The sequence below is a fragment of the Lissotriton helveticus genome, chromosome 6 (assembly GCF_964261635.1).
Source record: "Lissotriton helveticus chromosome 6, aLisHel1.1, whole genome shotgun sequence".
Taxonomy (NCBI): Eukaryota; Metazoa; Chordata; class Amphibia; order Caudata; family Salamandridae; genus Lissotriton; species Lissotriton helveticus.
Window position 1 is genome coordinate 230,129,195 of NC_136067.1, and position 17,704 is coordinate 230,146,898.

At 43.2% G+C, this 17,704-nt stretch overlaps 1 protein-coding gene across 1 annotated transcript in view; it reads left to right on the top strand.

Moving 5' to 3' along the window:
- The first annotated feature begins 439 nt into the window (after positions 1-439).
- LOC144762463 (meprin A subunit alpha-like) overlaps positions 440-17,704 on the top strand; it is a 114,374-nt gene continuing 97,109 nt past the window's right edge. The window contains 5 exon segments of the mRNA XM_078647674.1: positions 440-618; positions 720-744; positions 840-893; positions 5,115-5,155; positions 12,567-12,642. Coding sequence (XP_078503800.1) covers positions 556-618; positions 720-744; positions 840-893; positions 5,115-5,155; positions 12,567-12,642 — 259 coding nt within the window. The 5' untranslated portion in view covers positions 440-555.

Sequence of the window (17,704 nt, forward strand, 5' to 3'; positions counted from 1 at the left end):
CATAGGCGCTACTCTGTTATTTCATTGGCTCCCCCCACTTGGATGTGGTGTCCCCTGGAAGAGATTAGAAGCCCTGACCACACCAACCTCCTCATCCCATTGTCCCTCCAGCCATGATAGTGTTACAGAAATGCAGTAGAACGGAACACTGCACCAGAATTTGTGCTGTGGGTGTGGGACAATTTTAGTAATAGCGGTCTAGTGCTTTGAGTGGAAGTTTGGGCGGGAGGAGAGAACATAAATGCAAGTCCCAGTTCTGCCAGCTAGGAAGTATCTGATCCTTTTCTTTTCTTTGAGTCAGAATGAAGATAATGTACTTCAAACCTTATCAATACACAGCCCCTGAGAACAGAAGATAAGCCTCACAGCAGACATGATAACTTATTAACAAGAGGCCTCTTCTCACGTTCAAAGAAGCCAGATAACTGTCAAGAAAGGTATACTTCACTTCCTCCCTTATTACCATCAGACAGATACTTCAAAGTTCAATGTCAAATTTCCACTCTTAAGAAACCTACCTGTAGGCTGTGAGGCTTCCCCAGCTCCTCGGATACAATGGAATTTCTCCTTCTCGTCTGTGTCTTCGCTCTGGATCTAACTCATACTACAGGCTTTACGGTATTTCCATCACTTCTAATTTCATATTTTAATGTCTCATAATGCCCACACTGCCACTGCCTCATCTCTAATGTAACGCCCATGTGGTCTCTCTTTTCTAGGTTCGCAGATCCTCACTGGACTCTGGTAATACTTCAATTTCCAGCCTGATCCAGGCAAACGTTACTAGTTCTACTTCAACGCAACATATATTTACCATGACAATTATCTTTTTAAAATAGTTTATGATGTCGGTGGCGGCCAGCCCACGCGGGACATTCCAGAAATAAACGCTGGTATGTACTTGGAGGATTTAATCTGGGAAGAGCTGAACGTCTACAGTTCCCAACTGTTTGTTTTATTTTCATATTTGAAGTTGACCTTTAGTACAAATAACTTGTCTGCATTTGCTTTCTCTGCCAAAATCAAACTAGTGATTATCCAACGCTTGGATATACATGTCTCTTGGGGATGACAAACCATGGTATCTGATAACTCACCAAACTACTTCTTAAAGTGCACTGCCAGGCTTCTAGGAGCTGGACATTTAGGATAGCGTTCGGTGTGTATGCAATATCTGGAGGCTGGAGCACAACAACTTCTGCCCCATAATTTCTGCCCACGATATACTTTAGCTGTAACAGGTCTGTTTAAAAAACACAGGGCTCGATTCACAAAGGTAAACTGAGATGAAAGTCTAAGTTTACAATGTTTGGTATTCATAAAGGGCATTTACGAGTTGTAAAGTTAGACTTTTGGTCTCAGTTAAACTTAACACCAAAACTTAAGGTTTAACTGAGACAAAAGTCTAACTTTACTACTTGTAAATGCCCTTTGTGATAACCATTGCGAATCGGGCCAAGACCTACCACCAAGGAAGTGAACATAATATAAAAATACTGACAGGCTGATGGCATCAATCAATGAATTAATGAATGTCCTTATCCCTTATTTGTTTTTAAATAATATCTCAATGCAAGGGGTAAAACAAGAAGAAAACATTGGGGACACATACATTTTATTGGGGTGTATACAACGGAGTGCGCAACCATCAGACACACTCAACCCTTAGATATACGACTATTGCTATTTCTTTGAAGGCATTTGATTCATCTTGATGTCTGCAGGTGAGACGCTGCAGTACCGCTTCAGTCCTAGGGATGTGTAAAGACTAGAACACCAGTCCATGTGCAACTCAAAGCTCTTGATCTTAATCCACCCCAAACCAACTTTAAAAGTAATTTAGAAATAAGATTGATTGCCTTTTCAGTTTTATTCTCATTGATGAAGCAGATGAATTCCATCTGCAATTTCTTCCCACCCGCTCTTAATTTTGCTGTCATTCACAACCATGTTCACCAAGTCAGCAATGGCTGCTGAGGAGCATCACGAAAAAGTTCCATGTTTCTAGGCCAGGCCTAGAGACAGCTTTAGCTCTCTTGTCAATGTAATAACATCCACAGTATCATGATAAAAATGCATATTATTTACAGCCATACAATGGCTTTCCATCAGGCCCCTTCATCCATTGGTCTGTTTGAGTTTCAGTCACATTTTGCTTCCACCCACCACAGCATTCAACAATGGGCAATGGATCAGCCTACGTCAGTCAAGGGACAGGGGGGCTAAGGCGGAGGAGCATCTCCCCACGGCTCTGTGAGCAGGTGAAAAAAGTGAAATGAAATGATAATAACGCATTGGTATTATCCTTTTATTTTTCCGTTGTGTTGCTCAGCCGGTTAGGGGCAAGGCGGGACTGGGCTGTATCAGAGGAGCAGGCGGAGGAGTGGTAGCACTCTGTAAGTGCGCATGACAGTTTGGCCGGCCGTATTCGGTGGGCAAACCAGGCATACTCAGTTAGCATGTTCTCCACCGGGCTGTGTTGCACAGCCTAGGTGGAGAACATGCCCAGGCTCCCAGTCCCTCTCTGAGCACTAAATCACAGTGCTCAGACCAATCACAATGCTGCTATCAGCAGCATCGTGATTGGATAGGGGAGTCTAGAAGCATGGGTGCTTCCTGCTCCTGGAGTCCTGGAAGAGGGCGAAAAGGACCGAGAAGCGGCGGCTGACAGACAGGTATGTGATTTGTTTTCATTCCATCTCCCCCACCTCCTCCCTCCCGATACCCTACTTCACCACCGCCGTTAAGTAGCAGCGCCCACTGCCAGGGGCTCTCATGCTCTGTGTAAAATGCAACTTGAGTGACCACATATGCACAGATATATATAAAGGAGTAGACTTCAGTCACAGGGCAGGCGTGCCTGGACTTCTGGACCACTATTTTATTTTTATATTTTCTATACTCTTGCCAATATTTGTGCATATTCCTTAGGCTTTTAAAAACAAATGCATGTTAAAAAATTGAGATGGCCTTACCTCCTAGTTTTGCCAGTGCATGTTTAGATTTAGACTCATCATCTTCAATAGAGAGTAGTGCCATCGGAGAGATATCTTGTACTTTGTCTATATAATTTGCATGTTCACACGTGTCTTATGAATTTTGTTTAGATATTCCAAGGCTCTATACCTTGCGTCCAGATCGTAATGTCTACCCTCACGGGATCTGTTGTGGTGAATTTTTCTACTGCAGGACACATTAGGGACCAAATGTGATTTTTGCTCCTGAGTAAATCGCAAGTGACAAACAAACTTGAAAAACCCTTAGAACCATGTAATCTAATACAGAGTCTACTGTCTTGAAAAAATACTTGGGGGCATATTTATGAATTTTGTGGTGCAGGGCAGCGCAGCAAGTCATCTTGCTGAACTGCCTGCCACAGGGAAATGGCAGGAATGCCCCGTATTCATTCAATACAGTGCATTCCTGTCATTTTCCCGTGTTCTACCACCGTTTCGGCAGCCTAGTGCCAACTCAGGCACCCTTGTGCCATGGTGCAAGGGTGTCTGTGTTGTAGGCTGGCATTCATTTGTGCAGGAAGGGGAACCTTCCTGCACAAAAACAATCCTGAGAGAGTTTTTCCTCTTTCTATGTGTGCTGCTGAATGAATATCACACATGATAGAAAGAGGAAAAAACAAGGAGAAGTTAAAGATATTTCTCCTCCTTACGCCTCTTCTGGGGAGGCATATCTTTATGGTGCATTCCCAGGTTTACAAGTTCTTGTTAATCTGGGAATGATTCAAAATACATGGATGTTGCGTGGGAACACCCACGTAAAACCCACTGTAATGCCTCCCTGGCACAGAGTAATGCAAGACCGTGATTTGTGCTGCGTTACATTATTCGAGATTTCTGAAGCCACACAGGGCCACGCAGTGTGACCTTGCATGCCTTCATAAATCTCATTTTACAATTGCGTCGCTCTTGCACCAAGTTGCGTGATGCAGGACCTCATAAACTCCAAATCATGGCCCATTGTACTTCTTTATAAACAATCTTCTTTGAAAAAGCCAAGGCTGCAGCATGTTAATAGGTACAAATTCATACCTGCTAAAACTACTCACATAGAAAGACAGTCTCAGGTTTTTTTTAAATTAAGTTTTATCCTGCATAATCTTGTGGCAGTCCGCAAATCAATGAGCTCAGCCTATGATGTGTAGAATGAAATATTTTCTATAATAATTGCACAATGGCTAACAACCATTGTCTCACCAATCATACAAAACAACAGCACAGGAACTGACACTATGTGCCTGCTACATATTTGCAAGTAGCCATACATACTATTCATATTTGTTAATCAGGGATGTTCAAATTGCTCACCGACTCGTTTGCAAATGTGACCGAAAATGTGGATGAAAGTTGCAATGCAACCATGGTATAAACAGGTCACTTTGTACATTGTCCATTTGTGTAGGATTGCAAAACAACTATACTAATGAATATCAACTGGGCAAGTCACAATTTGTGAACCTCTATGATTGGCTATAAATACAGGGTTGGTTGCCTGCAAGGGACAGCAGATCACCATCCTTGTATTTTCTTTCACACACAAGAAACTTTTTTTTTAGACCTGGCAAGGTGCTACTTAAAAAAAAAGTCTTTCTTTGGTAACAAATTAACAAGTCTTGTGAACCAATGCCTGAGCTTGCTGATGCTGCTCAACATAAATCTCTGTCCCCTGGAGACAGCCTCCCCTTTGTGACTCAGTTACTATCCCATCTTCGGGGTTGGTAGCAGATCAATGCTTGCAACCTCAATTGCAGTTGCGCACCACTGATGCATGACTTACAGAATCACAAGTCAGAGTGTCACCCATTTCCTGCCCCTTCCTATTGATGATGTAGAAATGTTAACAAAAACCCTTTTATGAGTTGGAAAGATGTCAGATTTGCAAAGGGCTTTAGCACATGATAAAATCCCTTTGGTGCTCACAACCCCTGTTGTTTTGGGAAGAGTAGGTTGTGTGACAGCAAAAGGTATTTGCACATGAGTAGGTTCTCTATGGCCCAATGTTAAAACCACTATAGATTGCTTCTTTGGTTCAGTTAAGAGCATACATTGATCAAAGAACTATTCCTGTCACATTGTAAATTGACATTAATCTCATTTCAGAATCTGGGAAGAGACTATTTGAAGGTGACATCGTTTTGCTGGTAAGCGCTACTTATGAATAGAGTGTTTAATATACAACTACGTTCCGAGATGCTATTTACCTCTTAGCTATAATGGAACAATTACTCATACAGACTGAATTCCTGCTGAATCAGTTTAATTAGTAAAGCTTACAGAAATGTTGTATACAGGGTATTTCTCCAGCTGTTGCCAAGGAGTGTGCAAGGTTGTGCTACAACCATGGTCTTCAAGAAATTAGGAGGTATTTTATGAGAAGCAGGGTTTACAGGAACCAGGCCCAGCTCAGCCCATGCTGCTGCATGACCCTTGCTCCTGTCTCCTCCTTGCTTTCCCCTCCATGTTTCGAATGCTTTCTCTTTGCTTTTCCCTCATTTTTACTGCTTTCTACTTGGTTTTTACCTGTTTTTTGAGTGTGTTCTCCTTGCTTTTCCTTCATTTTTCACTGCTTTCTCCTTGCTTTTTACTTCATTTTTTAGTGCCTTCTCCATGCTTTTCCCTAATTTTTCAAAGCTTTCTCCATGCTTTTTCCCGTGTTTTTGAGTGCCTTCTCCTCTTTTCCCCTAATTTTCACTGATTTCTCCTCGCTTTTCCACTGTGTTTTTTAGTGCATTCTCATTGCTTACCCCTCGTTTTTCATTGCATTCTCCTGTTTTTACACCTGCTTTTTGAGTGCCTTTCCCCAGCTTATCCCTCGTTTTTCAGTGCTTTCTCCTGCTTTTTCCCCCATTTTTTGAGAGCCTTCTCCATGCTATTCCCTTGTATTCAGTGGTATCTCCTTGCATTCTCTCCAGTTTTTTGAGTGCCTTCTCCTCCTTTTTGCATGTTTTCACAGCTTTCTCCTGGCTTTTACCCCCTTTTTTGAGTGCCTTCTCCTTGCTTTCCCCTTGTTTTTCCCTGCTTTCTCCTTGCTTCTTCCCCTGTTTTTGAGTGCCTTCTCCTTGCTTTACCCTTATTTTCACTGCTTTCCCCTTGCTTTTCTTCATGTTTTTTTGAGTGCCTTCACCTTACTTTTCCCTTGTCTGCACTGCTTCCACCTTGCTATTTCCACTGTTTTTTAATAGCTTCTCCTTGCTTCTCTTTCGTTTTCACTGCTTTCTCTTTGTTTTTGTTGCCCTTTTACGAGTGCCTTCTCCATGCATTTCTGTCGTTTTCAATGCTTTCTCCTTGCCTTTCCTTCATTGCCACTCCTGATCGCTTTTTCCTGCCTAGCATTGCCCACCGCCTCCCACCACCCCTGCCTCTTCCTAATACCTACATAATGGAGGCATAGCCTATCCCCATTGAGCAGGACCCAGGCCCAGCTCTCCCCATCCTGCTGCATTGCCCTTGCTCCTGGCTACTCCTTGGTCGTTTCTTGGGTGCCTTCTCATTGCTTTTCTCCCATTTTCACAGCTTCTTCCTTGTTTTTTTGAGTGCCTTCTCCTTGCTTTTCCCGTTTTTCACTGCTTTCTCCAGCTTAGCCCCCTGTTTATTGAGAGATTTCTCCTTCTTTTTTCCTTGTATTCACTGCTTTCTCCTTGCGTTTACCCCAGTTTTTTTGAGTGACTGCTTCTCCTTTTCACTAGTTTTCGGTGCTTTCTCCTCGCTTTTTCCCCCATTGTTTGAGTGCATTCATCTTTCCTTTCCCTCGTTTTTCACTGCTTTCTCCTGGTATTCTGCCCTTTTTGAGTGCCTTCTCCTTGCTTTTCCCTCATTTTTTTGCTGCTTTCCCCTTATTTTTTCCTCCCTTTTTGTGAGCCTTCTTCTTGGGTTCCCTCATTTTTTACTGTACTCTCCTTGCTTTTTCCATGTTTTTTATGAGTGCTTTCTCCTTGCACTTCCCTCGTTTTCACAGCTTTCTCCTTACTTTTTCCCAGTTATTTTAATCATCTTAATTTTCCTTGTTTCTCACTAACTTCTGCTGCTTCTTCTCCTGTTTTTGAGAGCATTCTCCTTGCTTTTTCCTCATATTCACTCTTTATCCTTGCTCTTTCCCATTTTTTAGAGTGCCCGCTCTCCCCTTTCCTGCATGTTTCACTGCTTTCTCCTGCTTGTTCCACCGTTTTTTAGAGGCTTCTCCTTGCTTTTCCCTCATGTTTTCATTACTTTCTCATTGCCTTTTCCACGTTTTTTGAGCGCCTTCTTGCTTTTCTTTCGTTTTCCCTGCTTTTTCCTTGTAAATATGGCGCATGCCTGCGTTTTTTAAATGACACAGCTTGGCACAGCAAAATTGCTTGTGGCACTGCACCATTTCATTATAAATATGTCCCTTAGTTCCATCTCGTTTCTCAGGGTCAGGCTATTCCGAACCAATGTGCAAAAGAAAAATAATGTGATAACAGCCAAGGGCACATTAGAAGTTTTAGCATTGATTATTTTCTGAGGCCTACATCGAGTATAGCTAACTTAACTTGAGCATGCTTTAACTATGGTTGACTATAATGTGTGAATCAATAACTACGCATAATGTGCATTAGTAAAATTATTAAGCAAAATGAAAAATAGTGGCAAAACATCACCAATTGCTTCAACTAGTCTTATGATTTCTCTAATGAGCCTGGGTGATGCATTATTCACCCACAGTGTTCTATTCTTTGCTTTCAAGAACCTTCTTCCACAAACCAACTCCTGCATAGGTCACTGATAGACTCATCATGTGCAAAAACGCACTGTGTTTGTGACCTCACTAAGTACCAGCTACACGAGTGAACAGAGTCTCAGCCGCCTCCCTGGGACTCCCTAGTGCCTAGAGTCTGTCACCCTCTGCTTTGTGGCTCTATCTCCAGCCTCACATGAACAGCTCCATTGCAGCGGCTCTTCATGGCTCACGCCGGTCTCAGTGCTAAAACCCTGAATCCACATCAGCTGCCCTGCTCAAGCACAGCACACAGCATACTGGGGCAGCAAACTGCTCTTCAGGCACTATTAACATGCGTGATACACTGACCGTAACTGGTTTGTTGCAGACAGTTTGGTACTGTGCCTTAGCAAGGAGTTAGACACAGCTGGATTTTTTATGGCAAAGAACAACATCCAATCAGTTTCTGTGTCTTTTCTGGGGCACAGACACTTAGGGGCATATGTATGTATCAAAAAAGTGATTTGCGATTCTCAAAATGTGATTTTTAGCGAATCACATTTTGAGAATCGCAAATTGAAATGTAAAAAAGTCGCAAACATTATGCGATTTCTAAAAATTCGCAGAATATACTGCGAATCCCGTTTTTGCGATTCCTTATGTGCGAAATTCGCAAATAAAAAAGTGCAAATTCAGGGAATCTGCAATTCGGGTGCAGCTTGTTGACATCACACCCAGGAAGTGGGAGTGACATGCTGCACCTGAGTGCCTAAGGCAGAGTCAGAGGCTGTGAGGAGAGGCAGAGAAGTGAGCACAACATTTCCAAACAGCTACAATGGATTCACTGGACAAAGAGAAGGACAAGGAGACGGCAGTGAGGAAGAGAAAGCACAAGTTCAGCGAGAGGGAGCATGAGGTGCTGATCGAGGAGATGGTGTGCTGCCATGAACTACTATTTGGCAAAAAGGCACTCCGTGTACCTGAGTCCAGAGAGAGGGAGATCTGGCTGGATATATAGGAGAAGGTAAATGCTGTCAGTGTGACCCAGCACACAGTCAAGGAACTAAGGAAGAGATGGTACGACATACGCCAAAGGTCCAAGGAGAAGGTGGCAGCCAGGCTGGCGGAGGCCAAGAATACATCAACGGCAACCGACTCAAAACCCCATGAGGAGTTGCTGGAGTCCACCCTCCTGCCTGGGAGCGTCAGTGGTGTGGCTGACATAGACAGCTCCGACCCTGCAACCACCAGCCAAGGTAAGATGCATGCCAAATGCTGCCGCGCACATCACCATCCCATTCACACAGTCAGGAATGCACCAAACACAAACTACTCATTCCACTCCAGTCCACTTTTTCCAGCACACACAGCAATGAATCATGGGAGACGTAGTCAGATGCATAACAGTGGGGCAATGAGACACAACAATGTTGAAGCAGTATGTGAATTCCTATAAAGGGAAAAAGCGATAGATAGCAGTTAGCCAATACAAATTGAGAAAACTTTATTGAGTGAGGAATGCAGACAATGTCACAAAATCAAAAATTCCCTTTCCATCCACAGCACAACCTAGGACTCAGGATAACAACGCAGGAGCTAAGGAGGTGGAACATATGGATGAGAAGGCAGGGCAGGGGGACTACAATGATACCACAGAGACCACACCTGTCCCAAAAAGAAAGCGCACAATTGTGGCACCACTGCCACCTCTGGAGGTTGACACACAGTCCACAGGGGAGGATGATGCTGAGGCAGAGTCAGGGCAGCGTGTGATACAGGTGCTGGAACAGCACACACCCCAACATAGAGAGCAAGGAGCCGTGAGACGCTGGCCAAGGGCGAGCACCAGCTTTGCCACAGATGAAGAGGCCACAGTGTTTGCTGGACTGGAGGGCAGCATGCTACAGATATAGCGCCTGCAACAAAAATCAATACGTTCCATCAACCAGCAGCTGTTGACAGTCAACAAAAGCCTATGTTACATGGGGGAGGGCATCATGAGAATGCCAGGTGTTATCCATGAACTGTGTGCCACATTAAAGAGGGACGAGGCAGCCAGGAGCAGGGTGAGCCAACGTGCCGACAGCCGTCTGAACAGCTACACCAAGGCGGTAAATCACCTGTGCACTGCCACTAGCCAGCTGACACGTCGTATCGTCAGCATGCAAGTGGAGATGTTCCACTGCTGCCAAGATGTGGCGAAAGGCCTGGTGCAAGTCACCACTGCTGTGGAACAACTGCAGACAGCAAACACAGGTGGCACAGCATTCCTGGGCTCTGGGGAGAGTGAGGAGGTGTCCAGCAGAAGCAGCATCACCCCACAAGTGCCCGATCCACAGTGGGAGACAGGGTGCAACACCTGTGTACTCAAGGAGGGCAGTCAGCACCCAGAGGAGGCAGCATCAGTCCGTCCCAGGAGGAGATGAACTGGCAACACTGAGTCACGCAAATGGGTGAGGCAACCCATTCCAACTGGACTCCAGACTTGTATGCATACCTGCACTGTGGACTTAATATGTGCTATGTATAGCAACACTCATTGAGTCTGTCAGGCTGTGTGACAAAATATTATCCTGCAGCTAAGGGTTTGAATAAACACAGACCTGCTAAAAAATATCTTTTGCATCATGTCATTATTACTCACCTAGAAGTAGTTCTGTGTTATCTCATCCCGTCTCCATCATCCGGCAGCTGCCTCAACTCCAACTGCTGGTCTGCCAGGGGGACCTGGGCCCTCATCGTCAGAAGTATCAGTATCAGTCAGTTCTATTGGGATGCCTTTTGTCATAGTTATGTTGTGGGGCATTGCACAGGTAGTCACACTCTTGCAGCAGGTCTCGGGGCTGTATTGGAGTGCTCCTACGCTTTTATGAAGGCAGCAGAACCGGCTCTTCAGGATCCCAAATATCTGCTCTTTTACACAGCGCTTAGATTTGTGTGCACAGTTGTATCTCCTCTCCCTGGAATTGACTGGATTTAGGTATGGTGTCAGGATAAAGTCCTGCACTGCATATGCACTGTCACCTACAGGAATGGAAACGAGAGGTGAGTCAATGTCCCCCACCCCAATGATGTACTGTATGTTGGGATGTTTGACATGCATTTACCTAGCAGGTAGCCCTCACCAAACTCACCAGCATTGAGACGTCTGTATATCCCACTATGTCTAAAGATGAAAGAGTCGTGAGAACTGCCTGGGTATTTAGCTACAATATCATTGATGATATGTTTGGAATTGCAGATCCGTTCCTGTCACCTCCTCTTCTGTGCTGCTGCCCGAATTCGTAGCCTCCTGGCTATCACATATAGCGCTGCCTTTGTGAAAGTCCCTGTTGCATTGTGGGCTTGTTTATATAGCTTGCACCTGGTTACCACCTGCATTGAGTTGGTGGTAAGATTGATGTGGAAATTTGCACATTTTTGGAATTTGCAATTGCCAATTTTTCATACATTGCTTTGCGAATTCTTAAACTGTGATTTCTCTAATGGTGATTTTTGCAGACTGCGTATCGCAGACTGCGAATTTGCAGAGAAATTCACATACTTTGGGCCTCACAAAATAAGAAATAGCACAAATTGTGATTTTTTATTTTGCGATGCCAAAATGTGTCATACATCGCGTTTGTCTATTGGGCAATCGCAAACACTGTTTTTTTGTGATTCGCAGTGTTTGCGAGCGCAAAATAATTTTATACATATGTCCCTTAGGTCTCTTTCCGCTATAGGCAATGGAACAGCTTCATTTGTTGGGTTAATACAGCTGGTTCCCTTATCAAATTCCAGTAAAAAGAAGATCAAGAAATGGCTGGAGCCAAACTACATGGTCACCTGACTACCAGACCCAAAATGAGCACCAAGTACACCCCTTTACAAGTCTGCCCTTAGAGTAATCAGGCAGACCTGTACAAGGCCAACTGAGGAAGTTAGGGTATGCCAGAATTTCAGAACTTCAGAAAGCACACAATAACACTTAAACAATATATAAATCAATGACCATTCAGTACTTTTACATTTGGGTCAAACACATACTTACTCTGAAAAACGTCCCTCTTTAGTCTCTCCTAACTACAGATCTGTGTATGAAGGTAACTCAGCGTAAGATAGTGAAGGTCCCTTCCTATGGTGTCTGTCACATCTTTCCTATTGTATTTGTCACATAGTTCACAATGCAAAACCCATCCTTCGTCACAGTGTGAACCCCCTCGTAATCTATTGTATTTACTAGAGAATTCCCAATGTAAAGCACCTTCACACTGTGTTTCCCACAGAGGGTACACCATGAAAAACACCCCGTCCTTGTGTATTTGTTAAGGTGCTACTGTTAAAATATCACTATAAGTTGTGGAATTACTTCATTGGTGTACTAACACTGCTTTCCAAACAAATGCAAAAAGATTAAACAAGGGGTGAAGCCAAAGTCCCTTTCTCTAAACTGCTTTCGATTTTACATGATTAAATGAGCCCTGGTAAACAGCTCTCTAGCCAGATCTAAAAACAAACAAGGAGATGTCTTTCCTTAACCCTCTGACAAGCCTATGCACTCCTTTCAAAATTCCATGAGAGGAGATGCTTAGTCCACACCAAATGGTCAGCTATCTTGTGAAAATATAACACAGATCATAACATTATCTTGATAATCTCTTCCAAATATCAACTACTTTTTTATGTTCTATCTCATACGTTTGTTTACCTTAAACCTTCTCGTATGTGATTTCTAAAGATGACTCAAAACAGAATTAGTCATTACAAAAACTGCATTGGTTTTGCTATATTTCATGTCAGTGTTTGGGGGTGAAAAGATACACAATGCGTATGCTTTGAACGACTATAGAATCCAACAGTTCGTTAATCACTCTTGTTTTCTTTTTGGATAGAGAGAGAAAAATGCTGTGACAGATCATTCAAAGCGATGGAAGTTTCCTATCCCTTACATCCTGGCTGATAATTTGGGTAATTATTGCATATCAATAGTTCTATCACATATTTCATATTTGCCCCCTTCTCGCTACTATGTGTTCACCTGAACACAAACACATCGAAAAAAGGAAGGAATGTGCAGATAGACAACAAATACAAGAATTAAGGATGTAGCGCTCAGAAAAAGAAGATCCATTCACCCTCCTTGGAGATGATTACAGGCAATAATTACCTTCACTAATGGATAACTATTTCTAGCAGAAGGGGAAAAAATCTAATAATGACAGGAAAGGTCACACATTTGAGACAACCTTCAAGAGGATTTTCAAGTCCACTAATCAGGCAAAAGTTCATGACCAGTTGTAGACCTGTTCCATTCCTGACAGTTTCTTCCAGGTGTTTTTGGTTCCATTGTATTTGTTTTTGCTACTGTCAGTGTGAGGGGCAACCAAGCCACAGGGAGCCCCAAATAACATATCTATTACCCATTAAGGATATCCTTGGTGTACCCTAAGATGGAGGAGACCGTCGAATGATCCCCTCTCTCAGTAGTCTTAATGTTCCCGAGGGGGTAGACTCCCCTGTTCCCTTTGCCCAGGTTCTGGATGGTGACAGTATCTTCTAGACTTTGGGGAGCAGTACCTCCACCTTAGGGGATCCACATTATAGTAAATTAAAGTATAAAGCACCTACTATACACATTCCAGCACTTGTCCTCCCCTTAAACCAAATCATGAAAGAACTGAAATATTTAATGAGTACCCTTCAGAGGTTATAGGTTTTCTGTAGGGTGGAGATTCTCTGGTCCTCCCTCTCTGTGAGGAAGACTGTCTTTGTCGCTGCACTGCAGTACAGGGCAGGCATTGGACTCCAACTGTTCCACAGATCACAAGCCGACACTGATCTACCCTCCTAGATTTTGCTGACTTAATATTTTTTTTTAATAGTTTTATATAGCGCAAACTAGACATAGCACCAGTTTCATTACACGAGGACACATTCATTTTTGTTAGGCACGGTGAGATTAAGTGATTTGCCCAGAATCACAGGATGTTGAGCGTCGTTGCCAAGTCTCGAACCCGGTTACCCAGCTTCGACGTCGTCCGCTCGAGCCGTAAGGCTACATCCTCTTCCCTAACTTGACAAGTGTGTGTTTCCAGCCCTTTGGTTCATGTTCATCAGTTACGTAAAGGCTCAATCTGAAGGATGAATTCGCAGCACAATATTCAAGACTCTAAGCCTCAAATCAAAGTAACTCTTCACATATTTCTTGGATCCTCTACCCCCAACAAAAGATCCCGTTGGAAAGGTAGTGAGAGCACTAAAGCTGTGTCCAATTAGGTGGTTCCAGTGGTTGACGTGGGTGGTGCTAGTAGTTGACATGGAGATTATAAGTGGATGGGAGCCTGCTAAGAAATATTTTGTCCACTGGTGCTTATTTTATTACAAAGTAGGCACTGCGGGATGGTGGGAAGCAGCATTCCCACTGCAGGTACTATAATATATGAGACTAGCTGCTCCAAGCCCAGAAAAACTGCTTCACAACGTTATGAAAGGATGTAATTTTCACTAAAAACGATAATATCACTTACGTACCAGCATACCTGACAGGCATCTGCTCACTCTCATATTACCAATGTAGTATGCACAAAGTGAAGGAAAGTGCCTCTTTTGACATGGTTAGCCCCCACTTTTGCCTGAATCATTATATGATTTTGACTGAAAGTGTCATGTATTCCTATAGGTTCTGAATCGATCCCCCTATTCCTGACCCTATTCTGGTTAAACTAACTATCAAGTTAACTAGCAGTCAGCCCATGAGGCAAGAACAGCCCCCATGATGCAGATACCGTTATCTGACGCAGTCACACTACGGCACAGGAACGTGTTATCTGATTAGGTCATAACGCTTGAGATCTAATTAGACAAGCGACATTCCTCCAGTCCCTGATAAGGCATACGACGTTCTCATAACAAATCAAACCTATGACAACCTGGAAAATCCGTGCGGCCATTGTTTTGATTTCACAGAGAACTTTAGTAAAGAATGTGCTAACAAGCAAGTCGTATGACATCTTTATTGACGTATCTATGTCCATCCTTACGTCAATCTCGGCACCTTTAAGGTATAAATATTGCCGATCTTGCCCTATGCAAACACACGCGTGGTGACAAGACGGAGCAGCCACACTTGCCGAAGCCGAGAGCAGAAGCAGACCCCGCTGGCAGCAGCCCCGCCTTCCTGACGCGCTGAGAGACGCGCTGCTATCTCAAGCCGAGAGACCCAGCACCGGCGTTTCTGGGCAGCCCTCGCAGGCAGCCTGGAATATCGAGAGCAGAGAAAGAGATACCATTCCTCATTCATCCTAACTTCCAGGTACAGAACTGAATAACCCCTCACAGAGAATTCTTTAGTTATTCACTTGGCAAAAACAAACTTAACTTAAACTGTAACTTTCTATTCCCGCCCACGCATTAGACTTAGGTCAGGTACACGGGGTAGGCGTATTTAGAAACACCAGTTGAGTACGTTTAGTCAAATGTATATGTGTATGTAAATATATTTTAATCATTTTAAACATCATATGGCTCAGAAACCATATCAATGTTTTTACAGTATTATTTTATACTATTGCTTTTAATGTATGCACTTTACTTAACTATAAGTATTGCAATAATATCGATCCATTTCTCTTGTACGAGAAAAGAGACTGATCAATAAATAACACCTTTTTATTGAACACGCCCGTCTCTTCCTTTTCTCTACATTCTGATGAGACTAAGAATGCACGTACTGACTGAGTAAAATAATTGCCTTGTGCTCACACGACTCTTGAGATTGACTCTTGATTAGGGGAGAGCAAAGTTGTCATGTTCTATGGTTGTCAGAAACTAAATCCCTTCTTGTCTAATCAGGGGAGGTACTTCTTTCCTGAACATTCGAGAAAGTTTCTAGCGAACTCTGAGCTTAGCTGGCAAACCCAAAAATTAAGTCTAGTATCGACAGTAGTAGACCTAGTTAACGTCTGGTCTAGGCCTTTACTGCTGTAGGTATTATTCCAATGCGCAGAGCCTATTGGGAAAATAGGAACTACACTACATGGCGCCCAACGTGTTTGGAAAGGGCGATAAAACTAACGTAAGACATTTAGAGTAACTCAGTAGTGCTTTCTCACTCAGACCCCTTTTCCCACATACTCCAAAGACGTCTGGAGTGGGTGAAAGGTAATATCCTCCAAAACCTCGCAGGAGGGAACTCCTATGTATGGTTCTTGGTCTAGTCAACGTTGAAGGATAAACAGTTCCAAAATATTGTGCATCTAATCTCTGTTTCCAAAAGAAACCTGATCTGCAAACAACCAAATAAACATAATACCATCCTGTCGGTAAAATGGGAGACAGTGATGAAGAAAGAGAAGCAGTTAGATTAGCAGCTGAAATAGCAGCAGCTGATAATGCTGCACTAGATGCGGACGGGGATATAATACTCATCCCGGTCGCCAAAAGGAAATCTATAACCTTAAAACTTATAGAAAATGGACTGACACCTAGAGGTGGTACAGTCATATTCGTAATTGAGGCACACGAATATCGGCAGACAGAGGTATACTATACATGGATACATTTTCCAGCAGCAAATGCTGTAACAAAGTACTTCCACTATTACAAAATAGAGGTTCCACCAGAAATGTACACTCCTTTCGAGGAGGTGGAAGTACCACTCAAATTCCAAGAGCATTTGCTCTTATTTGATGGCGCCCTAAAACACAATAATCACATCACCAGGCTCGGTCCTTTAGGTAGACCAGGAGCAACGTGGCCGGTCTTAGCCGGATACACACCACACCCAGACATCGAAGGGATGTCTACAGGAGAGCTGTTAATACAGCTAAAACAATTACTAAAAATTCACAGACAATTAGTTCAGTATGTAATGCGGACTTCAACAATTCAGCCAGCGATTAAACTTCCACAGCTGACCCCTCACCAGGGGAACACAAATAAAATTACACCACAGAACATCCAATCCTGCCTAGGTAAAGTTCCAGCTAAACGGGAACAAATACCATTCTGGTTGGCACAGAAAAATACCCAAATAGAGGCGGTGTTTCCTGACACCACCCCGCTAGAAAAACACAGGATTCTGACTATATGTCTCCCAATGGGAATCGCACCACACATAGAGGACTGTGACACTTGGGGTACAGTCTTTGCTTCCATCTACACAAAAACGCACGGTGTTCCATCCATTTCGGTAATACCAGATGTGCTAAAACAAATTCAAGATGAATACGGTCAAGAACCTGCTTTAACTCTTGGTATGAAATTACTAAAAGACTTCAAGCAGGTCTCGGCTATATTATTAGCCAACATAAAAGGTGAAGCAGCAAACGTGGCGATCCGCCAAAGGTTAAAAGAGACAGATATAGCAGACCAACCAGCTGAAATAGCCAGAATCATAGAAAAATCGTATGAGGAACTAGGCAGAGATAGTCTAGGTGGAATACCAGTAAAACCGCAACTGACTGAAAGTCCAGAAAAAATATTTTTTAATAATAATTCACCAAAAAAGAACTGGGATGGAAACAAACAATCCAATCCTAAAGAAAAGAAATTCCAGTCCCGAGGAAGGTCTCCTAGGCGAAGAGAAAAATCTCCAAACCGAAGACAGAGGTCACCGCAGAGTGACCCCTCTGGGAATAGATATAACCTTAGAAATAGGGATAATATTAAAAAACCTGATAGATATCAAGACATTGATACACGTCCCTCTCAATCTTTTCAGAATTCCTCGCAGAAATCGGAAAGAAGAGGACGATCAGAACAAAGAGAAGAGCACGCCAAGTCCAAAGACAAGGAACCTGCTCAGCTAAAAAAGAAATTACAATTTCCAAAAAAGAAGGTAGCCAGTATCAAGGTAGTTAATAATGCCGACAATACTGAGGACACAACTGAAAAACGGAGAGTGGGCTCAGACAATGCTAGACAGCGCAGCAGAGGTGAGCATAGCTCGCAAAGTCCTTATGAATCATCTGGAGACAGTGGACACGAATGAATATCTTCAAGTGGAAACTGCAGATACCAGAGTTAGCAA